This window comes from Lithobates pipiens, unplaced genomic scaffold (assembly GCF_037356315.1).
Source record: "Lithobates pipiens isolate NorthernLeopardFrog02 unplaced genomic scaffold, aLitPip1_a1.2 Scaffold_8, whole genome shotgun sequence".
Lineage (NCBI taxonomy): Eukaryota > Metazoa > Chordata > Amphibia > Anura > Ranidae > Lithobates > Lithobates pipiens.
In genome coordinates this window covers 564,465,531-564,492,937 of record NW_027507903.1, presented here as the reverse complement: position 1 = coordinate 564,492,937, position 27,407 = coordinate 564,465,531, and the positions used below count along the sequence as shown (strand labels likewise).

At 44.1% G+C, this 27,407-nt stretch overlaps 1 protein-coding gene across 4 annotated transcripts in view; it reads right to left on the bottom strand.

The window, feature by feature from the left end:
* The window catches only part of LOC143960998 (serine/threonine-protein kinase N1-like), a 189,785-nt gene that overhangs the window by 23,503 nt on the left and 138,875 nt on the right, over nt 1–27,407 (bottom strand). For all 4 annotated transcript variants that reach the window (XM_077470094.1, XM_077470093.1, XM_077470092.1 and 1 more), the window contains exons 14-20: nt 26,973–27,048; nt 20,137–20,228; nt 17,271–17,447; nt 14,367–14,429; nt 10,958–11,034; nt 3,368–3,510; nt 130–237 (exon numbers count right to left, since the gene is read on the bottom strand). In XM_077470094.1, coding sequence (XP_077326220.1) covers nt 130–237; nt 3,368–3,510; nt 10,958–11,034; nt 14,367–14,429; nt 17,271–17,447; nt 20,137–20,228; nt 26,973–27,048 — 736 coding nt within the window. The remainder of the gene's footprint in view (nt 1–129; nt 238–3,367; nt 3,511–10,957; nt 11,035–14,366; nt 14,430–17,270; nt 17,448–20,136; nt 20,229–26,972; nt 27,049–27,407) is intronic.

Here is a 27,407-nt window from a genome sequence, read left to right as displayed (position 1 = left end):
TTTTTATTTTGGTCTTTTGCACATATTGTTATTCTATAAGTTTTTACACTAAATCAGCACACTTTTTTTCTTTTTTAGCACTAATAGTTTCATTACCATCATCAGTATTAGTACAATTGATGTTCTCACCCTTCTCATGATGGCGATGGCTTCAGCAGAGAGGAATCGTGGGTATCGGACTTCATCATTGACGATACTGTCAAACACCTCCTCCTCTTCATCTCCCGGGAACGGAGACTGTGACACACATGGAAAACATTATTAAAGACAGAAAGACAGTACAGTAGAGGGATATTATCCAATTTATTCTATCTGGCTACTCAGGAAATAACTCAATATCCATGGTCTCAATTAAGAAACTCTTGCTTTTTTTTTATCTTTGTTATTAACCAATGTCTTTCTGAAGAATGTTTATATTCACTCGCATCTAAACTGCTATATTAGGTGGAATAAGTTGCATACTAAATTTGAAAGGACAAAGATTTTTTTTCTTTACAGATTTGTATATATGGGCCTGTGTTGAAAGGACTTTGTTTGCATTTGAGATGTTGCATCCTCTTACAAGTCAATGGAAATGCGGGTCAAATGCAACTATTAATAAATTCTGAAGGATTGCAGAAGCATAGGTCCAAAACCAGTCAACATATACCCTATAGCTGTAAATCAGAAATCAATCAGATTGCTTCCATGTCATAAGAGCATTAGTGATCACATGGGGGATTTGATGGCAAAAATAGCCTTCAGACTGCATATGTCAGTATGCTTTTGGGCCTTCAGCCAAAAGATGGCAGAGTGTCTTTGTTTAATAAGGTTATTGTCATATTCAATTACAGTATTAAAGAAAAGAAAAAATATATATATATACAGTGCTGTGAAAAAGTATTTGCCCCTTTACTAATTTTTTCCTGATCTTTGTCACACTTAAATGATTCAGATCATCAAACTTTATTATTAATTATTATTATTAAGATAAAATGCAGTTTTTACATGATGATTTAATTTATTAAGGGGAAAAAAACTGTCCAAACCTGCCTGGCCCTGTGTGAAAAAGTAATTTGCCCCTCTGCTAAATCATGAATAAACTGAATTGACCATATCTTTGAAAAACGAAGTTAAAGTTCACTTGCCACACCCAGTAGATGCTGTCTGACAAAGTGAAGCATGCTAAAAGATCTCAAAAAGCAACATATCATGCCACGATATAAAGAAAATCAACAGATAAGAAGCAAAGTACCATATTTTTCACTCCATAAGACACCCCACCCCCCCCCCCCCCCCCCAAAAAAAAAATGGTGGAAAATGTCTGCATCTCATGGAGTGGAGTGAATACTGACCAGGCACCCCCCCCCCCCCCCCCCGCCGCCATGTTACAATACTGGCCGGCAGCGGTGCAGCTGTCTTCTGCGAGCACTGGGCAATCTCCCACTGGGCCTGTCACTCACAGAAGACAGAGCAGTCAGAGCGGCCGAATAGAGTACGGCTATGGCGGCTGCTCTGGCTGCTTTGTCTTCTGAGTGACAGGTGGATGCATAAGTAATGTCAGTCTGTGCAAGGAGGAGGTGGCACAGGTAAGGCTGCATTTCATGGCACTAATCGGGCTGCATTTCATGGCACAAATCAGGCTGCATTTCATGGCACAGATCAGGCTGCATTTTATTGGCACAGATCAGGCTGTATTTTATTGGCACAGGTCAGGCTGCATTTTATTGGCACAGGTCAGGCTGCATTTTATTGGCACAGGAAAGGCTGCATTTAATTGGCACTGGTCAGACTGCATTTCATGGGCACTGGTAAATATTTTAGTACACCATTTGGTTCAGAATATTTTTTTCTTGTTTTCCTCCTCTAAAACCTATGTGCGTCTTATGATCAGTTGCGTCTTATGTAGCGAAAAACACTGTATCAGTCTGGAAAGGGTTACAAAGCCATTTCTAAGGCTTTGAAACTCCAGAACCATGTTGAGAGCCATTATCCATAAACGGAGAAAACTTGGAACAGTGGTGAACCTTCGCAGGAGTAGCTGGCGTACAAAAATTACTCCAAAAGCACATGAACGACTCATCCAGGAGGTCATAAAAGAACACAAAACAATATCTAAAGAACTGCAGGCCTCACTTGCCTCAGTTAAGGTCAGTGTTCAGGATTCAACAATAAAAAAGAGACTGGGTAAAAATGGCATCCATGGGAGAATTCCAAGGCAAAAGCCACTGCTGACCAAAAAGAACACAAAGGCTCATCTCACATTTGCCCAAAAAAAATCTTGTTTATTCTCAAGACTTTTTGCAAAATATCTGTGGACTGGTGAGACAAAAGTTTAACTTTTTGGAAGGTGTCCATCCGTTACATCTGGAGTAAAACTAACCCAGAATTTAAAAGAATGATCATCATAAGAACAGTCAAACATGACAGTGGTAGTGTAATGGTCTAGGGCTAGGTCTTTGCAGCTTTAGGACCTGGACAACTTGCCATAATTGATGGAATCAGTAATTATGGGCTCTACTAGAAAATCCTGAAGGATGATGTCCGGCCATCAGTTCCTGACCTCAAGCTCAAGAGTACATGCAGCAGGACAATGATCTGAAACACACCAGCAAATCCACCCCTGAATGGCTCAAAAAACAAAACAAAATAAAGGTTTTGGAGTGGCCCAGCCAAAGTCTGGACTTAAATCCAATTGAGATCCTGTGGCATGACCTTAAACAGGCCATTCATGCTTGAAAACCCTCCAATGTGGCTGAATAAAAACAATTCTGCAAAGAAGAGTGGGCTAAAATTCCTCCACAGCGATGTGAAGGACTCATTGCCAGTTATCGCAAATACAACGGATTGCAGTTGTTGCTGCTAAGGGTGACACAGCCAGGTATTAGGTTTAGGGGTCAATCACATAGGGACAGGCAGGTTTGGACAGCTTTTTTCCTTTATAAACTAAATCACCATTCAAATACTGCATTTTGTAATTACTTGGGTTAACACAACACTTTCAAGCATTCCTGCTCCTGCACAGGTGTAGTGTGATTAACAAGGTAATACCTTAAAGAAATGGCCAGCACTCCTTATACTATATAATAGATTGTATTACCGGTATATTGTATAATACATTGTAATAGCAGAGCTGTTAGTAGTGTATATAATCACAAATCTATGTGGAAGGAGCACTGCCTTGTCAATGCCTCTTTGCACAGTGTGGTCTCTAGCTCTCTAACAAAGCACCCATGCTGGGACCAGGGCTCTATGCTCCAACACAATACAACATTTTATAGAAACACAGGAAAAAAGTGAAGTAGTACTTTATATTCATAAGCAAGTTGGGCCATCCTAAATGATGAGACCAATACATACAATGATCCATGGACAGCAATACTTTTACCTCTCCAACCATCATTTCATAGACCAGAACACCAAAACCCCACCAGTCCACTGCTCGTGTGTAGGAGGCATCCGTCAGGACCTCAGGAGCCAAGAACTCTGGGGTACCACAGAATGTGGAGGTGCGAACAGATGGCCCCATACCTAATGGAAACACACATAAGATAAGGAGGGCAACTTACGCAGAAATAAGGTAGAATGATAAATTCTAAGACCTAAGATTTATAGTAGCAATGACTATATAGAGAGGTTTTCTCGGTAATAAAGCCAACAAGCTGGGCATAAAATCATAAAATATTTTAGAATGTAATGCAGAATCCATTATACAGCAATTTCTAAACTTTAAGGAGAAAATGTCACCTTGCCTTGATACTCACCTATCCAGCACTCCTTCGCCTCTCTTTTCTCTGGCTTAACAGATGTTCTGGGTATAGGGGAGCATATGCCCCCCCCTCCCTCATGAGACAGTAATAGCCAATCGTCCAACCATCTCTCAGACATCAGATCAAAGCGGCATTGCAGAGCCAAGGGAAGATAACCTGTTCTGTCATGCTGGTCCTTGGGATGGATGTGAGAGGTGGGTTATGAAGACAAGCAGGCCAGGACAGGTAGCTATGCCTCACTGCTACTTTCCGGCACCCTTCTGCATACATGGAAGTGAAGGAAAGCACTTCTGATGGATGAAGTAGTGGTGGAACCTGGCCAGGGTGGATATAAATCAATGATCTTTTTTTTAAATCAGATTTTTTTGATTTAAATAAGATTTTTTGATTTTTATCAAATTTATTTTAATAAAATGCTTTCGGAGTAAAATATATTATTCTATTTAAGATACAATAATAATTTAGTTTATTCAGCATGAAATGGAGCTTAGTTATGTAGCATGAGGCTGTATATTCTGCAATATTTAAATTTTTGGTAAACGTATTCAATGAATCCAAGCCCTGCAAGCTGAGATAACATGCACTGCATGGATGCATTCACACAATTTCACAGTAACCAAAGTTCAGGAATAATCCTTCATCCCATTGTTTTGCAAATTTATGTACACTACAAACTGTATGATTGAATTGGTTCTGATATTGCTGTTTTACTAGCCTGCCAGCTTATTATTCCAAATAGGAAGCCTTAATTGTGTTGCATTGGGCACAGGTCACACTGTATAGGGCACAGGTGAGGCTGCATTGGGCACAATTCACGCTGCATTGGGTACAGGTCACGCTGTATTGGGCACAGGTCACACTGTATTTGGACACAGGTGAGGCTGTATTGGGCACAGGACACACTGTATCGGGCACAGGTGAGGCTGCATTGGGCACAGGTCACACTGTATAGGGCACAGGTGAGGCTGCATTGGGCACAGGTCACGCTGCATTGGGCACAGGTCAGGCTGTATCGGGCAAAAGTCGCATTGTATTGGACACAGGTGAGGCTGCATTGGGCATAGGGCACACTGTATTGGGCACAGGTGAGGCTGCATTGGGCACAGGTCACACTGCATAGGGCACAGGTGAGACTGCATTGGGCACAGGTCACGCTGCATTGGGCACATTGAGGCTGCATTGGGCACAGGTCATGCTGTATTGGGCACAGGTCACACTGTACTGGGCATAAGTGAGGCTACATTGGGCACAGGTCACGCTGCATTTGGCACAGGTGAGGCTGTATTGGGCACAGGTCATGCTGTATTGGGCACAGGTCACACTGTATTGGGCACAGGTGAGGCTGTATTAGGTACAGGTGAGGCTGTATTGGGCACAGGTCACTCTGTATTGGGCACAGGTGAAGCTGTATTGGGCACAGGTCACTCTGTATTGGGCACAGGTGAGGCTGCATTGGGAACAGGTCACGCTGTATTGGGCACAGGTCACTCTGTATTGGGCACAGGTCATGCTGCATTGGGCACAGGTCATGCTGTATTGGGCACAGGTCACTCTGTATTGGGCACAGGTGAGGCTGCATTGGGAACAGGTCATACTGTATTGGGCACAGGTGAGGCTGCATTTGGCATAGGTGAGGCTGCATTGAGCACAGGTGGGGCTGCACGGATGGGCACTGATAAAGTTATTGTTTATATATATTTTTGTAATTTAATTCTGCATAAAACATTTCAGTGTAATTTCATGAGATCATTTATGAGGGCATGTTTAGGGGCGGGATTAAGGATGGGGCATGATAGGGGTTGGGTGGGGCCACTGGTGGCAAGTAACCCTTGAGGCCTGGCTAGTAGCTCAGGACTTGAAATTTTGAGCCATGTATAAGATATTTCCAAAAATGTGAAAGGTGTCACAAGCATCAATCACTGTAGTAGCATTGCCTATCAAAATGATTTCTTGCTCCCACAGGGATCAGCCAGGTATGGCACATACATACTTACATGTAATTATGCCAAAAACCCATGCCTAAAATTCAACTCAGGCTTGGTTCACACTGAAGTACAGAGAGGCTCACCGCAGGGGTTCGGTGCGTTCCTATTCACCCTTTCAGGTCTGATTACAGTCCCAACTTTTGGCAAAATTCAGACCTGAAATGGACAAGAGGACTTACAGGATACCTGTGCAATTTGCACCGGTACCACTGCAGAGATGTGGCTCCATAGAGAGCCGGTCACAATCTCCTGACATGCCAACTGGATGCGGAAAAACCCACATCTAATTTGCAATAGCATGAATCCAGCCTAAAATTTGTACCGAATGTATAGCACACACTTTTTTTTTTCGTTTTGGATAGAGTGGGGTGGTATTTTAAACCCATGTCAGGTTTTACCACTACGCTTGCTGCCCAAATGAAACATAGACTACCTATACTAAAGAAAAACATTTTCCTGGGGCCGACATGGCAGAATACATGTGGTCAACTACTGCCATGGATTGGTGCCAGGAAAGGAAAATTACATAGTAAGTATGATACAATTTTCCATTTTTATTTCTGCCTGTGTTGCTGTTGGAGAGTTTCCCCCAATACCTGTCTAGCAAACTGTTGTCAAGAGGATAAAGAGGTGAAATCTCTCGGATATGACGTGCGGCCAATCTCCTGTATTGACAATGCAGTAGGCCAGCTGCTCAGCATGGCGCTCGGAAGCTAGTAGAGATAACTGGTGGTGTATACAGTGATTTCCAACTTCCAGATCATTGGCCAGGTATGGTATATACATAATATGGGCTAAACTAAAAAAACAGGATACCCCGCTCCTTTACGACGTCAAGTCTCAGCATGCCCCGGGACTTGACATCATAAAGGGGCGGGGTCACCTTGTGACATCACCTGGTGACCACGCCCCATACCTATATAAGTCGCCGTGCGCGTCGCACAAGCCATTACAGCGAAACAGAGCGGCGTGTCAACATCGGAAGAAGAAAGAGGAGAGAAGAGGGAAGAATGAAGAAGGATGTAGGAGACCGGTAAAAGAGCTGCAAGAAGACAGTGGAGGAGCCCGGGAGAAGACGCCGGAGAGCGGGAGAGGAAACCGGACACCGGGAGAAGAGACTGAACAGAGCAGAGAAGTCGGAAGAAGACCCCCGAAGTCGGAAGAAGACCCCCGGAGCTGATTAATAAATTACTTTAAAACCTGTGTTGTGTTTTTATTGACACTTTTTTTTCCACAGGTGAATGGATAGGGGTACAATGTACCCCTTACTCATTCACATAGGGTGGGGAGCCGGGATCTGGGGGCCCCCAAAAGTCGCGTTGGAAGTGATGTTGCCCCTGTGTGAACCGGCTCTAATGCTCTAGAACAGCCATTCTCAACCAGGGTTCCTACAGAGGTTGCTAGGGGTTCCTTGAGCATTGGCTGATGAACATTCTTCCTATTGACCACCAATATAAGGAGCATTGTTCCTATTGAGCCTTGATGATTTGGTTTTAGTAAGGGTTACTCGAGAAATGAAAATTATTTTTGGGGTTCCTTTAGGATTAAAAGGTTGAGAAAGCCTGCTCTAGAAGGTCAGTCCTGTGGCAGGTAACACTGTATGCTGGTGCTGGTCAGGATGTAAAGCTCATCAGACTCAGCTTAGACCAAATGAAAATGGCACCCAGCCACGCACAGAATCAGCAGACTGCTAATCTGAAATAGTATTGGTTTCAGCTCGATTTTTCCACCCATCGAGGAAGCCTGTTTAGTGCATTTCACACATGTGGGGTTTAATGCCTCTATGATTATGCCCCACATGGGCGAAATGTATTAGACGGGTTTCCTCTATGGAAGAAAAAACTGAAAACTGAAGCCTATGCTCAAATTTTTTTACTATTCCAGCTTTGCAGTCTGCTGATTCAGTGTGCGGCTTGGCGCCATTTCCTTTCTGGTATATACAGTATATAGTAACATTGGTCCAAGCTAGACTAATCTAACTATGTATAAAATATCCATACCTGGAATTTTTCTACTACTGTGCAGGCCAGTCAAGTTCTTCCACCCCAACTTCGCTCACCCATGTCTTTATGGACCTTGCTTTGTGCACTGGTCCAAATCATTCCCATAGACACACTCCTAAACCTTGTGGACAGCCTTCCCAGAAGAGTTAAAGCTGTTATATATGCAATGGGTGGGCCAACTCAATAGTGAATGTAGAGGGCAGCTGGTGATGTCCTCACCCCCTCCCCTTACCTGCTCGGGTCCTTCCTCTCACCCCACCCCCACCCCCCTAATCTTTTTCCCTTTTTTTCCCCCCCGCCTGCCCAGCTCGATGGACTAAGGCCGCGTACACACGCGCGGACTGTTTGCCCAACCTTGTTCGTCAAACAGTTTCGGTAAACAGTCCGCTCAAAATTTGCATGAGCGGACTTGCCCACACACGAGCGGACTGTTTCAGCGAACTGTTTGCCAAACAGTTCGCTCAACTTTTGAAATGAACGGACTCGCCCACGTAAGTAGGAGGCAAATCCGCCCATTTCGAGAGCGTGTACAGGAAGGCGGGGCCCGCGAGGGAGACGTCGCGGGCTCCGCCGCCTGGAATGGGCTTAAAGGGGAACCCCAACGCCGAAAAAAAATCGGCGTGGGGGTTCCCCCAAAGTCCACACCAGACCCTTGCCCGAGCACGCTACCCGGCCGGCCAGGAAAGGGGGGCGAGCGAGCGCGCCCCCCCTCCTGAGCCGTACCAGGCCGCGTGCCCTCAACATGGGGGGTGCCTTGGGGAAGGGGGGGCCGCGCGGCCCCCCCACCCCAAAGCACCTTGTCCCCATGTTGATGAGGACAAGGGCCTCTTCCCGACAACCCTGGCCGTTGGTTGTCGGGGTCTGCGGGCGGTGGGCTTATCGGAATCCGGGAGCCCCCTTTAAGAAGGGGGCCCCCGGATACCGGCCCCCCACCCTATGTGAATGAGTATGGGGTACAATGTACCCCTACCCATTCACCTGTGAAATAAAGTACAAAAAAAAACACAACACAGGGAAAAAATATTTTATTGCACAGCTCCGGGGGTCTTCCGTCTTCGAGGGTCTTCTCGCCGGACTCCTCCGCTATCTGTGTGCAGCTCTTTTGCTAGCGGAGGAGTCCGGCTTTCTTCCTCCCCGCCGCCGGCCTCTTCTCCTGACTTCGGGGGTCTTGTCCCCCTCTTCGGTTCTTCTGCCGGGCCACCGCGCCTTCTTGTAGCTCTTTTGCAGGCGGTGGCCCGGTCTTCTGTCGCCGCTGCCTTCCGTTCTTCTGTCGCCGCCTTCGGTTCTTCTGCCGGGCCACCGCGCCTTCTTGTAGCTCTTTTACAGGCGGTGGCCCGGTCTTCTGTCGCCGCTGTCGTCGCCGCCGCCGCCGCCTTCCGTTCTTGTTCTTCTTCTTGTTCTTCTTCTTCTTCTCCTGGAGATGTTGACTCGACGAGCTCTCCGGCCGGAATGCCAGGGACACGCTCCGCTGCCACTTATATAGTGACAATGGGGCGGTGTCACATGGTATATGTCACATGGGTTGGTCACATGGTGACCCCGCCCCCTTACGATGTCATAGTCCCCATGTGACATCAACCCATGTGACCAACCCATGTGACATATACCATGTGACACCGCCCCATTGTCACTATATAAGTGGCAGCGGAGCGCGGCTCTGGCATTCCGGCCGGAGAGCTCGTCGAGTCAACATCTCCAGGAGAAGAAGAAGAACAACAAGAAGAAGAACAAGAACGGAAGGCGGCGGCGGCGGCGACGACAGCGGCGACAGAAGACCGGGCCACCGCCTGTAAAAGAGCTACAAGAAGGCGCGGTGGCCCGGCAGAAGAACCGAAGGCGGCGACAGAAGAACGGAAGGCAGCGGCGACAGAAGAACCGAAGAGGGGGACAAGACCCCCGAAGTCGGGAGAAGAGGCCGGCGGCGGGGAGGAAGAAAGCCGGGCTCCTCCGCTAGTAAAAGAGCTACACGAAGATAGCGGAGGAGTCCGGCGAGAAGACCCCCGAAGACGGAAGACCCCCGGAGCTGTGCAATAAAATATTTTTTCCCTGTGTTGTGTTTTTTTTTGTACTTTATTTCACAGGTGAATGGGTAGGGGTACATTGTACCCCATACTCATTCACATAGGGTGGGGGGCCGGTATCCGGGGGCCCCCTTCTTAAAGGGGGCTCCCGGATTCCGATAAGCCCCCCGCCCGCAGACCCCGACAACCAACGGCCAGGGTTGTCGGGAAGAGGCCCTTGTCCTCATCAACATGGGGACAAGGTGCTTTGGGGTGGGGGGGCCGCGCGGCCCCCCCTTCCCCAAGGCACCCCCCATGTTGAGGGCACGCGGCCTGGTACGGCTCAGGAGGGGGGGCGCGTTCGCTCGCCCCCCTTTCCTGGCCGGCCGGGTAGCGTGCTCGGGCAAGGGTTTGGTGTGGACTTTGGGGGAACCCCCACGCCGATTTTTTTCGGCGTTGGGGTTCCCCTTTAAGCCCATTCCAGGCGGCGGAGCCCGCGACGTCTCCTTCGCGGGCCCCGCCTACCTGTACACGCGCTCGAAATGGGCGGACTTTCCGAGCGGGAACAGTTTGCTCATTTCGAAAGTAGCCTACACACGGGCGGACTGTTCGCTCAAACACAGTTTCAGCGGACAGTTTTTCGGAATTTCCGAAAGACTTTGTCCGTCCAACTGTCCGCTGAAACTGTCCGCTGAAAGCCCACACACGGGCGGACTGTCCGCCCAAACACTGTTCAGCGGACAAGGTTGGGCGAACAGTCCGCCCGTGTGTACGCGGCCTAAGGCCCGCGAGGGCTGTGTGTCAACTCCCCCACCCCACAGAGGAGTGTATTATTACTGTTTAGAACTGGTTCATTTGGCCTTTCTTCTTTTCTTTTTTTGCTCCCCTTCTGGGTTTTCCCAGTCTGAGCTCCACTGTTATTACATGTGCTTGTGACTTTGTAAACTACATGTAACCCTTTTTCCTATTGTAGTATTGTCAAAATGCAATAAACTGTTTATGTAAAAAAAAAATATATTGTATATTTGGCAAGCGGAAAGAATAATGAAAATGAGCAAAATGCTGCAAACCTTTAGCAATCAGATTGGATTAGAAGAGTTGGTGAATGATGCTTTCTAGTTACTGCACATTGCCCATTGTCATTGCTTGTCTTGTGTTATTGTACAGAAGCCAATATATAAGAGACATACATAAAGTGTACAGACAGACTGAGCACTGACCTTCTTTACAGAGCCCGTAATCCGCTAATTTCACATATCCTTCTGAGTCCAGCAGCAGATTATCCAGTTTTAAATCCCTGAAAGGAATCAAAGAACAATCCAATCTCTATAATTTAACTACCACTACTAAATCCCAACACTCTGAATGGCAACATTGTTCACCCACCTACTGCAGGCCGTTCGGTACAATTCTGTAGTTGCACAGACCTACACAAAGACTGAGCGCTGATCACAGCGCATGAATGGTATGATTTATCACTGGACAGGTGCTTTACGTTTTTTTACAAGTCAAAATAATTCTGTTTAGCCAGTTTTGTGATTCACACTGCCCTGCTGCACTCATACTGACAACACTTTTCATAACTGCAGGTTATGCACTTTTTATAATTGTCACCTGCTTGCATATGATGAGCACGGATGTGCTTATGTTTGGCCAAACCAGGTTCAGGTCCAAACCCGGAGGTCTGCTGTCGTTCTAGGGCCAGTGAGCTGTGGACAGAAGATTCCCTGTCCCGCAGCTAACTTATGCAAAGGAGCAGGGTTGCTCATGACATCATTGATCTAATATGGCCCCCACTCGCAGCTCATTGATAGGGTTGTCACCTGTCCAGGATTCACCTAGACAGTTTGGGTTTGAAACTGCCTGAAACTTGGACACATTATTCAAACCGGACTGTGGCTTTCAGATGCATCTGGATGAGAGCTGCTGACTGCCAGGGTTTGAGTGAGCTCACCATCCATCCCTGTCTGTGACTGAAGTCTCCCCCTTCTCTCTCCTGCCTCTGAGTGAGTACACTAAGGTAATTCAGAGCACACCTTACATCAGAGTACCCTTTTACACCAGAGACCCCAGTATTCCCCCTTACATCAGAGTCCTCTCTGTACATCAGAGTTCTCAGTGTTCCCCCTTAAATAAGGGTTCCCAGAGCATCCCTTATCTTATGCCGCAAACGCACGATCAGAATTTTGGTCAGAAAAAGCTCTGATGGTTTTCCTGATGGAATTCCGACGGGATTTCACTCAAGCTGTCTTGCATACACACGGTCACACCAAATTCCGAACCATCAAGAACGTGACGTACAACATGTATGACGGGACTAGAAAAAGGAAGTTCAATAGCCAGTAGCCAATAGCTTCCAATAGCTTCCGTCTTGTAGTTGAATCTGAGAATGCGTGAGTTTTTGCGTGTCGGAATTGCATACACACGATCGGAATTTCCGATGGAAACTTTTTCCGTTGGAAAAATTGAGAACCTGATCTCAATCTTTTGCTTGGCGGAAATTCGGCCAGCAAAATTCCGATGGAGCATACACACGGTCGCATTTTCTGACGAAAAAGCCCTCATCGGTCTTTTGCTGGCCGAAATTCCGACCGTGTGTACGTGGCATTAGAGTCCCCATAGTTCTCCCTTACATCAGAATCTGCAGAGTCCCCCCTTACAGTAAAATGGGACTCTGAAAATTCTGATGTAAAAGGGGAGCTCTGTGGACTCTGATGTAAAGGGGGACTCTTGTTATAGCAAGATATATGTATAGTTTATACTATAAAAAAAAATTGCTGTGCGCCGCTAAAGTGTTCGGGTTTGAACTGAAGAAAAGGTGGCAAACCTATTCATTGATCAGACCAGAAAGGACAGCTGGCATTCTGGTTTAGACCCGAATCTGGTTCAGACAAACACAAGCTTAGCCCTTGCTCATCAAATGCAAGCAGGTAAAACAGTATGATGCAGACTTGCAGTTATAAAAAGTGTTGTCATCCACTGGCCAACTCAAGCCCATTCCCAACAATGAGCATCAGTGTACATTTGAGGTCCTCCCCTTTGTACCTTGAATTAATGTAAACTCTCATTTATTCTCAATTGCCTGGCAATGTTCACTCATGGCACTCTACAATGTAAGGGAGCCTGGCTTTCACACATTGCATATCCTACCATTGTCAGCCTTATTTATGCTGGGATTGTTGGAAGAAAATAATAAAGTATAACTAAACCCAAGAACAAAAATTGAATATATTGCAACTAACTAGTCTTTAGATGTGGTGGCTGCATTCGTTTTCATTTTCAAGCTGAAAAGATTTTCAACAAGTACAGAAAATACCTGTTGATCTTACTATAAATGCAGGGTCCTTGTCATTACATGTGAACTGCACTGGAAGTATAAAACAATCTTATCTTTCCTCTGTAAACAACCAATCCCCCCACCCACCATGTGATGTAGAGAGGCAGACATATTTGAGGTCAGCCTGTGTGAGAACCGGGGCTCCCTCCATAGGTACAGAGGAGAAGTGAACATAGCCACTCTAGAAAAAGAAGTGTGTTATTTGCTTAATTACCAGATGAAAATAAAAAGGGAAAAAAGCCTGACAGCAGTAAAAGCAGTCATGTAAGCTGTGGGTTTTAATGCCCCCCCATAAACATAAATGGAAATGCAACCTCAGGGCTGTACCCATGCAAAAAATTGCAAATAGAGGTATAACACATTCATCAAGCAGTGCCGCAACCATACATAACCATTAAAGTGAACAGGACCATGCAGCAACCGCCCTGCAACAACAAACAATGCATGCGGTTGCCAAGGGTCAGCATTTTGAGAGTTAAAGCACGTGGTGGTTGCTTTTTAGAGGGGGCAGAAGTGCAACCACACATATGAATGCGTCCTTTAAGGTAAAATTCATGAAGTATTATGCAGGAGATGGTTTAAAATGATTACCAAGATGGGTTAAAGGGTATTTCTTTCAATTTTTCCCATAATTCCACTTCAACTGATCCTGGCTGTAGATGCAAAGGCTTTTCCTTCTGTATATAACAATCTTAGTAGCTCTATAAATGCCAGTATCTGATTGGTATGATTGGTAGTGGTGGCTCATCCAGAGCTGTGGGCGGTCTGATCTTAATAAAAGGGATAACTAATTGACTTTTTTTTTTACCAACAATTAAAATTATCTTGGACTTTTTCATCTGGTTTTGGTCTGGTGCTTCTCCCGTTATTTCTATGGTTTGAGCAATAAAAACTTGACAGGGTTCACACCCTACACTATTTAAATCTAAAAGGAAACTTTGGGTTAAGCATACACTTTATGAGGATCATAGTAAACAAATTGTCAACGTGACCCTTAAAGAACCACTATACCGTCGTGGTCAACCCACAACATGCAATCTGGCTGGTAGGTGGTGCTGGCATTGAAATTAGAAAAACCCAGAAGCTTCAGGAAGAGGGGGGACTAGGGATTGCAAGCAAATAGGGGGTTCACATTATAACTGCAACTCCCGCCCCTGATTTTTTTGTAGTGAGACACCTCCTCCTGCCTCCAAGTCCCCAAATCCAGAACACGTGCTACAGGTTATTTATGGGAATGATATCTTAGATGAACAATTTAGGATGCACTGTACATAGAAATGTCATCGGCTCACCTGTAGACAATGTCCTTGCTATGCAAGAACTGAAGACCCAGGAGTACACAGGCAGCATAGAACCTGAGAGAGGAAAGATTACAAATGAAAATGGCGGATAAAGGAACGCTGAACTTGCAAGTTGTATACTGGGATACGGAGAACTAAATATCCCCAAATACACGCAGCAAGGCTTATTCAATAATTGCTCATGCACACGACCATAAAAAACGTTGTGTATAGATGCATACAGCATATAGTTTTATACACATCTGTACACAGCACTATTTAAGTTTAAGGCTAGGTTCACACTGCTGCAATGTCCAAGATCGGATGTGATTCGCACCGCACTGCAGTGCAAATCACACGCGATCTCTGTGCGATGCGATTTCAGCCATACAGATAGTATCGTATGGCTGAATTTGCATCGTATCCGGCCCAAACTCGTATGGGACCCTTTTTTTGTAGAATCACACCATGCGATCCGATTGCTGTCCGAGTTTGCAGATCGCACTGCGATATGCGAACTGATTTGGAGGTGTTATAAACTTTTAACTGACACTCCCAGCAGTTCGCATAGGGCACTCCCTGCCGCCGGGAGACATGCGATGCGGGAACCCGCAGTGGATTTGCAGCGTTCCTGCATCGCAGCAGTGTGAACCTAGCCTAAGGCTGCTTGGCAGGATAATATTCTACTGCATTTGGGAGCATAAAAAAAGAAGAAAAAAAAAAGTTGAATCCGGTGCCGTATTTTAGGCAAACATTTTGCTGTTCTCCTATGTAAACGTCTGTGCGATAATTTAGATTCTCACAACATAATTGAATTCTATTTGCCATTGCTCGACATGTAAATATAAAAAAGCATATAATCAGTGGCATCTGTGCTGCTGATTACATACTACTAATGGTTACACATCAGCCCCAAATAAGTCATTAACGCAGTGGAAAAGCATGAACGGAATGACCTCGTCCAGGCATTAATGAATGAACAAATGACTGTAGGTTGGTCATTGTGTGCATGCATTGCATGAATGACTCACATTGTTGATTTCGGGCAAAAACAGCGGCAGTGTCAAATTGGGTACATTTACACTGTGCACATGTAAACATTGCAAAAACATTATATACTCACAGTGTATGGTGTATGGCAGCAAGTTCCTAGATAAATACAGTGGATGTAAAAAGTCTACACACCCCTGTTAAAATGTCAGGTTTCTGTGATGTAAAAAAATGAGACATAGATAAAAAAATGTCAGAACGTTTTCCACCTTTAATGTAACTTATAAATTGTACAACTTAATTAAAAAACAAACTGAAAGTAAAACTGAAGTAAAAATAATAAATAAAATAATATGGTTGCATAAGTGTGCACACCCATAAACTAATACTTTGTTGAAGCACCTTTTAATTTTATTACAGCACTCAGTCTTTTTGGGTCTATCAGCATGGCACATCTTGACGTGGCAATATTTGCCCACTCTTCTTTGCAAAAACACTCTAAATCTGTCACATTGTGAGGACATCTCCTGTGCAAAGCCCTCTTCAGATCACTCCACAGATTTTCGATCAGATTCAGGTCTGGGCTCTGGCTTGGCCATTCCAAAACTTTAATCTTCTTCTGGTGAAGCCATTCCTTTGTTGATTTGAATGTTTGCTTTGGGTCGTTGTCATGCTGAAAGATGAAGTTCCTCCACATGTTCAGCTTTCTAGCAGAAGCCTGACGGTTTTGTGCCAATATTGACTGGTATGTGGAATTGTTCATAATTCCCTCTACCTTCACTAAGGCCCCTGAACCAACTAAAGAAAAACAGCCTCAAAGCATGATGCTGCCACCACCATGCTTCACTGTGGGTACGGTGTTCTTTTGGTGATGTGCAGTGTTGTTTTTGTGCCAAACATATCTTTTGGAATTAAGTTCAACCTTGATTTCATCAGACCAGAACACATTTTCCCACATGATTTTAGGTGACTTCAGGTGTGTTTTTGCAAAATTTAGCCAGGCTTGGATGTTTTTCTTGGTAAGAAAAGGCTTCCGTCTTGCCACTCTACCCCATAGCCAAGACATATCAAGACTACGGGAGATTGTTGTACCACACAACCAGTAATTCCAGATATTCCTGCAGCTTCTTTAATGTTGCCGTAGGCCTCTTGGAAGCCTCCCTGACCAGTTTTCTTCATGTCTTTTCGTCATTTTTGGAGGGATGTCCAGTTCTTGGTAATGTCACTGTTGTGCCATATTTTCTCCACTTGATGATGACTGTCTTCACAGTGCTCCATGGTATATCTAATGCCTTGGAAATTCTTTTGTACCCTTCTCCTGATACCATTTAACAATGAGATTCCTCTGATGCTTTGGAAGCTCTCTGTGGACCAGAATGCTGTAGAATGTGGCTAAGAAATTGTCAGGAAAGACCTACTAGAACAGCTGAACTTTATTTGGGTAATTTAAATGATGGCAGGTGTGTACTGGCTCCTATTTAACATGAATTTGAATGTGATTGCTTAATTCTGAACACATCTACATCCCCAGTTATAAGAGGGTGTGCACACTTATGCAACCACATTATTTTCATTTTTTATTTTTATTCCCCCCCCAAAAGATTTTAGTTTGTTTTTCAACTGAGTTGTACAGTTTTTAAGGTGGAAAAAATTCTGAAATTGTTTATCTTTGTCTCCTTTTTTTACATCACAGAAACCTGACATTTTAACTGGGGTATGTAGACTTTTTATATCCACTGTACATGCACCCATCTGAATGAGCTCCTAAATAACAAACAGCAGCCATAGCAGCCCATCAGGATTCACCTGACTTTAATAAACTGACAGCTGATTGGTCGCTAGAGATTACCTTAGTTTTTAATTTAAATGCTTTATTGAACAGGTTACATTAGTGTATACCTCAGATACATCAATATGTGTACTCACGTGGCACGTGGCTGGCTGAAAACCTCTGTGTGGATGTGGGTCATCAGGTCCCCTCCAGCCATGTAGTCCATGACAAAGCAGACATGCTCCGTAGTCTGAAAACAGCCGAGGAGGCTGAGCAGGAATGGATGGGAGGCGCCACTCACTGCCACAAACACACGCTTTTCACACAGGAGGCTGTAGAAATCAAGGTGTAAAATGAGGCACTGGGGTTCATTTATTAAAGGCAAATAGGCTGATCACTTTCCAAGGAAATTGGTGGAAACAAAGAATACCCAATCACGTGTAAGGAAAAAAAAATGTATTTTTGATTATACATTATTGGAAGATGGTAGTCAGCAAAGCTTCACCTTTTTCACTTAAAGCAGTAGTTAAAGCCGGCTTGGTGATTTTTACCTACAGGTGACGCCGCTGATGTCAGTCTATAGCTGACGTCACCTGTGCATGCGCTCTGAAGGTCCGGCATACCATGTCGGACCTGCAGAGCCTCTTGCTGGAACCAAGGGCTCCCGTGCACATGCGTGGGAGTGACGTGCGGCTCTGGCCACTCACAGTCCCGGAGCCCGCAAACCTGGTAGAAAGACAGGGGAAAATGTCAGCCCTTTAAGCAGTGACAGTGCGGCACTGGAGGACTTTGTTCCAAGGTAAGTATTTTATAATGTGCTAGTATTTGATGCATAGTAGCACGTTATGCCTTTGTCTTACAGATATTTATTTTTTATTTTTTATTCTGCAGCGTTTACTACAGCTTTAAGCAAGCCATAGATGATGCAAATTTCTATCACAGAAACTCGGCTTGCACAAAAGAAAGTTAAACAGGCTCAGAGTCAGTGTTGATGGGGAAAACCCTCCCATGTGTTATTATGTTCTGCCTTCCCTGCCAGCAGAACACAATGATTACTGTTGGTGGCTATAGCCGCCGGCAGTAATCACATGCAAAATATCTGACAGGCTGGTTGTACTGAAGTCGATCGATGGATTGACTTTAGTACAACCAGCCTGTCCATAGATGGATGGAATTTCAGCTGGCACCTGCTGAACTGTCTGAGATTCAATCTATCTATGGCTGGCTTAAAATTTTAATTTAAATGTATCAAAACAAGATGGCATTGTGGATACAGATAGGTATGAATGTGCCAATGTCCTAAATATATTACAAAATGTATTCAAAAGAAGGAAACATGGACTTTAGAGGCACATCTGTAGACTTGAAATACAAAACAAACTTTTATTAATCTTTAAAATTCACATTATTGACATGACATGTTAAAAACAAAACATGCTGTTTGGTCTAAACGACGCTCACACCACCTAACACAACCAACTATTACCACAGTGGAACAGATCGATCAATAGTGATTCAAAATGAGGTGATGTTGAAATTCCATCCATCTATGGACAGGCTGGTTGTACTAATGTCGATCCATCGATCGACTGCAGTAAAACTAGCCTGTCAGATATTTTGCATGCGATTACTGCCGGGGGCTATAGCCAACCAGCTGTATACGTTTCCTTCTTTTGAATAAAATATGGCTGGCTTAAAGTGGTTGTAAACCCTTAATCTAGGCTTACCTGTAGGTTCAAGAAATATCTTATAAACCTACATAGTTTAGGAGATATTTGCCGAAAGACAGGCACCGCTGTCTACAGCGCATGCGTACTGAGCGCGCCACTATCAACGGTGATATGCCGCGAGTGGCGGCTCCCATGCGCATGCGCGGGAGTGACGTCATTGTGGCTTCCCCGAATGACAGCGGCGGAGCAGCGAGACCCACCAAGAAGATGGAGACCCCGGACTACAGCGGACAGCGGTGACTTCGCTGGCTCCTGTGTCAGCTAAGTGACACATAATGGACTACTATGCGATGCATAGTAGTCCATTATGCTTTACCTTTGCAGGGAATCAAAGAGGAAGTAAACCCATCAGGGTTTACTTCCTCTTTAAGAAGAATGAAAATTCCCTGGCAAAGTGAATAGACTTTGGCCCCCTTCAAACGTGACGGATCAGTAATAATCTGCCCCGTGATGATCCGCTTGTTCAGCGGGGATCGCTCCGTTGTCCCCGCTGAGCCGGCGGATACCAGGGCATTCCCGGCACACTGTGCAGGGACCGCCCTGTCAGCTCTCCATTCTGGGGGATCGGACGAACATGTGTGAAAGGGGCCTATGGGGGAAATTTACTGAAACTGATCCACACAGAATCTGGCGCAGCTGTGCATAGTAACCAATCAGCTTCTAACTTCAGCTTATTTACGTTAAGCATTAACAATAAAACCTAGATGCTGATTGGTCACCATGCACAGCTGAACTAGATTCTGTGTGTGCAGTTTTAGTAAATCTCCTCCTGTGTGTCTTTAGTAAATCAACCTCATTATATGAAAACAGAAGAGCTGTTCAAACGGGTGCTGTCTCTCATACAGCATACAGTAGGTGTTTGTTTTGGCGTCTGTATCTGCCACAAGGTGTGTGCAGGCAGCCTATGAAAGTGGATAAAGATGAGGTGAATGCACAAACATAGCCGGATTTTTTTGACACCTGTGCATGGTCCAAATGCAGACAATGTAGATTTGGGGCCACACACTGGCTGCTGCATGGCTGTCAAATTTTCACATGTGGCTGGTTGTGTCTGCATTCACTTCCATAGGTTGCTTTCACACAACAAGGGGCAGATGCAGATGCTAAAACAAATGCCTTCTGCACACAAATACAGGTTCCAGCACCCGCCTGAATGCAACCAATCAGAGCCTTGCTGTCATTTTCTAGCCTGCACTAGAAAAGTGACAGCTGGAATCTGATTGCTAGGGGTGATAACTCCCTGTTTTACCTTTCTGCCCAAAGTCAGAAAAGTCTCGGCCTGGTCGCTCACCTCTCCACTTCATCTCTGGCGATAATGTCTCCTTTTTTCAAAGCTTTAACAGCAAATAATTCCCCAGTTGCTTTATATTCCGAGAGTAGAACCTTATTAGGAGACATAAACATTGGTAAAAAAAATTACAGGATTTGTGGCAACTACTTTATAACACTTACTAAGACCAAACAAGACTGTGAAATGTTTGGGTTATTTATGATTTTTCCCACTACATGTAAAACAATGTGATGTGGATTGATGCAAGTGAAGAGGCATGATAAAGGAGATATATTGCTACTGCACTAAGATTACTTGATTTTACTAAATTTGGTGTACAAAGAGGCACAATGCAAAATGTTTGTCACAGTTAAAGTGGTAATGCCAAGTAAAAGGGGATTATTTTTATTTGCACAAAGACATTTTTATTTTCATAGGTTCAAACATTTTATGTAAACATTAATGCTGAAAGGGACACTCTGTTTAAATCCATTTCAGGTACTGTACATCAAAACAAAAAGCTGTGCAAAGTCTTACAGTTTGCTTTCTTAATAAAGTCCTCTGCCAGCATGGACCCTTGCTCTCTGGGTGGAAGCAGTGGTCTCTCTGCAGAAGTCCAACGCGTCCCCTGCTAAGTCAGACCTATAGCTTTGCAATCAGCAAAGCTCATACTCTCTGATGATTTAAGAACTCTTGCTCTGATGCACAGGGGGCATGGCAGATCTCTGCTTCCTCACAGAGAGAATGATCTGCTTCTCTGCTGCAAAACATTCAGTGGAATGAAAGATCATTTTCCAGTCCAGATGGAGTAAGAAAGGGCGAGGGAGAAATTTCCATTCACTTCCTGTTCTGGAGACACAACAGGAAGAGATAGGAAATACCATCTTTGGGTTCAAGCTTGGCTTCAGTTTTCAGTTTAACCTGGAAGTTAGTTGCCATTGCTGGGCCATGAGCTGTGTGGGTCAGATTCCCCACCCCACAGCTGACGTACACAAAAGGACGGGGGTGCTTGTGACATCATTGGCTTAATATTGGCACATGACCATATTAGACAGATTATGTCAACGTGATTGACCTAATATGGCCTTGTGGTCATTTTAGGTTGATGATGTCATGAGCATCACTACCCCTTAGTATATGTACAGTTGTGGAGCGTGGAATCTGCAGATCACTGGCAACAACAGCTAACTTTGGACCAAACCAAAGCTTATCCCTGTTAGTAACCAGAGACAGAAAGAGAATCTACCAAACAGGAACATAAAACAGCAATTTCTAATCCTTCCCCATGCTACCCAAAACAACTGTTTCTGACTTGTCTTCCTCTTTAGCAATGTCTGACAGTTTCTTACAAAATAAAAGCAGTTTGTGACTGGCAGTCTCTTAAATTGTGTGCAGCCTACTGAGTCAGAACTATAGTTCTGCAATTAGCAAAACGAATGCTCCCCACTGATTGTAGAGCTCTCACTCTGCAATGAGGCCACTGCTTCCCCACAGTAAGGGTCCCATTCTGCAGTTCCTGGAAGAGGATAAGCTTTTCTGCAGAGGCTGCTTTTTCAAGAAAGCAAACTGTAATGCCGCGTACACGCGATCGGATTTTCCGACAACAAATGTTGGATGTGAGCTTGCTGGTGGAAAGTCCGACCGTGTGTATGCTCCATCGAACATTTGTTGCCGGACTTTCCCCCAACAAATGTTGGCTAGCAGGTTTTCAAATTTTCCGCCAACAAATTTTTGTTGTCTGACTTTCCGATTGTGTGTACACAAGCCCGTCACAAAAAAGTCCACGCATGCTGGGAATCAAGTATGAGCCGGAAGCACTCGGTCTTGTAAAACTAACGTTCGTAATGGAGATTTCACGTACGTCTTGTACATTATTACGTTTGAAATTGTTAGCCAAAATTTGTGTGACTGTGCGTATGCAAGACAAGTTGGAGCCAACACCCTTCGAACAAAAATCCACGGTTTTGTTGTCAGAAGGTCCGATCGTGTGTATGGGGCATAAGACTTTGCACAACTTTTGTTTTGATACACCTGGAATAGATTTAGCTGATTTCGGTTTAAAGTTTTATAGGGATTTAAAGTAAAACTATACTGTAGATTTTATTAATAAAACCATCACAAACTGAATTATTGTAAAAAAGCATCCCATTAAAAAAATAAAAAAGCATGGCTTTAAGTTCTGTCTCCAAACCACTCAGACATCATTTATACTTGTTAGCCCAACCTATTTCTTGATCTGAAATTTGGAACTGTTCTGTTAAAAGTTGTCAGAACTGGGCTTAGGGATATGAAATGTAAAATTAGGTAATTTAATAAATTGGGTTTAGCACTGTTTACAGAGGAGCCCACTGAAAACAGGCGATTCAGTTTTGTTGGAAGTTGAACTCACCCAACAATTTCTTATATCTCACAGGGTCTCTATTAGCGAAATCTTTGTGTGGAGTTACCAGGTCTGCACACCTAGTGTGACCATTAGACCCCTTTCACACTGGGGCCTTTTTTTTTATGCGCTTTAGCGTTAAAAAAGCGCCTGAAAGAAGCCGCAACTGCAATCCCAATGTAAAAGCCTGAGTGCTTTCACACCGAGATCCCTTTCACACTGGGGTGTCTTTCAGGCGCTTTAGCGTTAAAAAAAGCGCCTGAAAGAAGCTGCAACTGCAATCCCAATGTAAAAGCCCGAGTGCTTTCACACTGAAGCGCTGCGCTGGCAGGGCGTCAAAAAAAGTCCTGCAAGCAGCTTCTTTGCAGCGCGGTGAACACAATGCTCCTAAAGCACCCCTTCCCATTGAAATCAATGGGAAGCGACTGTAAAACGCCTGAAGAACGCTATTGGCAGCGGCGTTTTGTGGGCGCTTTTAACCCTTTATTTGGCCACTAGCGGGGGTTAAAAGCGCCCCAATAACGCTTGAAAAACGCTGGTAAAGCGCTGCTAGTTTAAGCTGCACTTTACGAGCGTTTTTTGGGCGCCGACATTGTGAAAGGGCTTTTAAAGCACTTGGGCTTTCACATTGGGACTGCAGATGAGGCTTCTTTCAAGCGCTTTACAGGCGCTTTTTTTAACGCTAAAGCGCTTGTAAAAAACGCCCCAGTGTGAAAGGGGTCTTAGGAGGGGCTCCCACTCGCTCTGCTGGATTTTTAATTCACTCTATATTATTGAGAATGTAAAGCCCCATACACACTGTCAGTTTTTCTGCTGAGTTTTTCCTTCAGATTTACCAAAACCATATAATATGAGGTCAAACCTTAGGAGTTTCCAATTGTATGCAATCAGGCAGGCCCTTGTACTACATGGTTTTGGTAAACCTGATGGAAAAACTCAGCAGAAAAACTGATAGTGTGTATGGGGCATCAGATGAGGAACTGGAACACCAAAGTTGGTTAGGACCACACAAAACCCCCAGGTTACATAGTTACAGTTACATAGTAGGTGAGGTTGAAAAAAGACACAAGTCCATCATGTCCAACCTATCCGAGTGATTATTTGTCAGTATTACATTGTATATCCCTGTATGTTGTGGTCTTTCAGGTGCTTATCTAATAGTTTTTTGAAACTATTGATGCTCCCCACTGAAACCAACGCCTGTGCAAGTGAATTCCACATCCTTGCTGCTCTTACAGTAAAGAACCCTCTACGTAGTCTGTTAAACCTCTTTTCTTATAATCTTAATGAGTGGTCACGTGTCTTTATTAAACTCCCTTCCACCAGAAAAGTTTTATCCAGTATGGTATTTGTAAATTAAAATCATATCCCCTCTCACGTGTCTCTTCTCCAGAGAGAATAAGTTCAGTGCTTAAAATCTTTCTTCATAACTAATATCCTCCAGTCCCTTTATTAGCTTTGTTTCCCGTCTCTGTGCTCGCTCCATTTACAGTACATCCTTCCTGAGGACTAGTGCCCAGAACTGGACAGCATACTCCAGGTGAGGCCGGACCAGAGTCTTGTAGAGTGGGAGAATTACCGCTTTATCTCTGGAGTTAATCCCCTTTTTAATGCATGTCAATGTTTGCTTTGTTAGCAGCAGCTTGGCATTGCATGCCATTACTGAGCCTATCATCTACTAGGACCCCCAGGTCCTTTTCCACCCTTGACTCTCCCAGAGGTTCTCCCCCCCCAGTGAGTAGATTGCATTCATATTTTTTCCACCAAAATGCATTATATTAAATTTTTCCACATTAAACCTCATTTGCAATGTAGTTGCCCACCCCTTTAAGCTGTTCAGGTCTTCTTGCAAGGTTTCCACATCCTGTGGAGAGGTTATTGCTATGGTTAGCTTAGTATCATCTGCAAATACAGAGACTGAACTGTTTGCCCCATCCTCCAGGTCGTTTATGAACAAATTAAATAGGATTGGTCTCAGCACAGAACCCCTACGGGACCCCACTACCCACCGCTGATCATTCCGAGTACTTCCCATTTATCACCACCCTCTGAACTTGTCCTTGTAGCCAGTTTTCAATCCATGTACTCACCATGCTAACGGACCTTACGTTTTATAGTAAACGTATTAATAGTCCCTTATCATCCCCTCCAAGAGCTTACATATTATTGATGTTAGGCTAACTGGTCTGTAATTCTCAGGGATGTATTTATGCCCTTTTTTAAATATTGGAGCTAAATTGGCTTTTCTCCAATCAGCTGGTACCATTACAGTCAGTAGAATGTCAGTGGAAATTAGGAAAAATGGTCAGGCAATTACTTGACTGAGTTCCCTAAGGATCCTCAGGAGCAAGTCATCTGGTGCCGGTGACTTTTTAATGTTAAGTTTTACAAGTCTATTTTAAATTCTGTCCTCTGTTAGCCATGAGGGCGCTTTGTGTGATATGTCATGAGGATAAACACTACAGGTTTGGTTACCGAAGTCCCAGATTCCCTCGTGAAGACTGAGGAGAAGAATAAATTCAATACCTTCGCCATCTCCCCATCCTTTGTAACCAGATTTCCTTCCTCATTCTTTATGGGGCCAATATGGTCTATTTTCCCTTTTTTTACTGTTTATATACTTAAAGAATTTATTGGGATTTTTTTTGCTCTCCTCTGCTATATGTCTATTCATGTTCTATCTTAGCCGCTCTAATTACACCCTTACATTTCTTGTTGCATTCTTTGTAAAGTCTGAATGCTGATGATGATCCCTCAGTCTTGTATTTTATGAAGGCCTTCTCCTTTGATATTATATGCATTTTTACATTGGAGTTAAGTCATCCAGGACTTTTGTTCGCACTTTTACATTTATTTTCCAATAGGATGCACTGGCTAATGCCCTTATTTAACCACTTACAGACCGGACCATTTTGCTGGTCAAAGACCAGACCACTTTTTGCGATTCGGCACTGCGTCGCTTTAACTGACAATTGCGCGATCGTGCGACGTGGCTCCCAAACAAAATTGATGTCCTTTTTTTCCTACAAATAGAGCTTTATTTTGGTGGTATTTGATCACCCCTGTGGTTTTTATTTTTTGCGCTATAAACAAAAATAGAGCGACAATTTTGAAAAAAACGCATTATTTTTTACTTTTTGTTATAATAAATATCCCCCAAAAATATATAAAAAAAAATTTTTTTCCCTCAGTTTAGGCCGATACGTATTCTTCTACATATTTTTGGTAAAAAAAATCACAATAAGCGATTATTGATTGGTTTGCGCAAAAGTTATAGCGTTTACAAAATTGGGATAGTTTTATGGCATTTTTATTAATAATTTTTTATTTATTTATTTTTTTACTAGTAATGGCGGCGATCAGCAATTTTTATTGTGACTGTGACATTGCGGCGGACACATTGGACATTTTTGACACATTTTTGGGACCATTGTCATTTATACAGTAATCACTGCTATATAAATGCAGTGATTCCTGTGTAAATGACACTGGCAGTGAAGGGGTTAACCAGTGGGTGGCAGTGTAGGGGTTAAGTGTTCCTAGGGGTGTGTTACTAACTGTGGGGGGGCTGGGCTTTCATTTAGTGAACACTGATCTCTGCTCCAATCACATGGAGCAGAGATCAGCATCACTAGTTGCTAGGCAGAATGGGGAAATGATGTTTACACGGCATTTCCTCCATTCAGCCGCCCCGTGAGACGATCGCGGGTATGCCCGCGGCGATCAAGTCCGCGGGACCCGCGACCAGACTCACAGGGGTCCCGACCAGCACGCGAGCTCGCAATGGCAGGGCGGCATTGACGATTGGACCTACCTGTACGCCAATATGCCTGCCCGTGCCATTCTGCCGACGTACATTGGCGTGCGCCGGTCGGGAACTGGTTAATATGCTCTTAAAGCAAACCCTTCTCTCCTCCATGTTCTTTTTTCCTAAGATTTTATCCCAATTTATATCTTCTAGCAAGGTTCGTAGTTTAGGGAAGTTTGCTCTTTTGAAATTCAATGTCTTTATTTTCACCTTATGTTTCCTATTTGTGTGATTTATACTGAAGCTAATTGACCTGTGATCTCTGTTTCCTAAATTGCACGTTATTTCCACATCTGTAATCAGGTCTGTATTGTTGGACAGGAACAGTCTGGGAAGATCTCACTGTAGAAGTATTCAGGATAGGTAAGAAGCCTTGGACTGACTAAGCCCACATTTTGGCCTCATGCCCACTGGACGTTATAAAAACGCTAGTAGCAATAAGTAGAAAGTTGTAGTTGTAGAATGAGTTTTGCAGCATTTTTGCAGTAGCATTTTTTAGGGTTTGCGTAACTGAAAATCACTGGATCCTTTTGGAACCTTAGAAAATACATAACTTCTGTGGCAGTGAGAAGACTCCAGTGACAGAAATAAGGGGTTCTTCTAGGTTCCAAACTGGGTGTTGTCTCTCAGGTTCATATTTGAGTCATAAAACTATCGTCCGTCACTCACCTTTCCAAAATGTCCTCTTCCCAGGACAGCTAACAGCTTGAAGTCTTCTAATGACAGGTGAGAGACACTCTGTGTTCTATAAAAACATAAATGTGTTAATGAATATATGAATAAACCAATCTGAATAAACCCAACCTACTTAATTTTATCTAAATCAGAGGTCTCCAAATTATGTCCCACAGGCTAAATCTGACCCACAGCAAGTTTTTTTCTAGCCTTCTCATGTAAGATGGACTCCGATAGGGACTTTCATGTAAGGGGGACTCCAATGGGGATCCTGATGGGGGCGGCTTTGATGTAAAGGGGTGAAATTGATTCATTTGTTTATTTTTTGGCCCACGAATATTTGTAAAAACTACGGTGTGAGCCTCATACTGAAAAGTATGGAGAACCCTGATCTTAACAATAGCTATTTCATGGTTGCTGACATTCAGT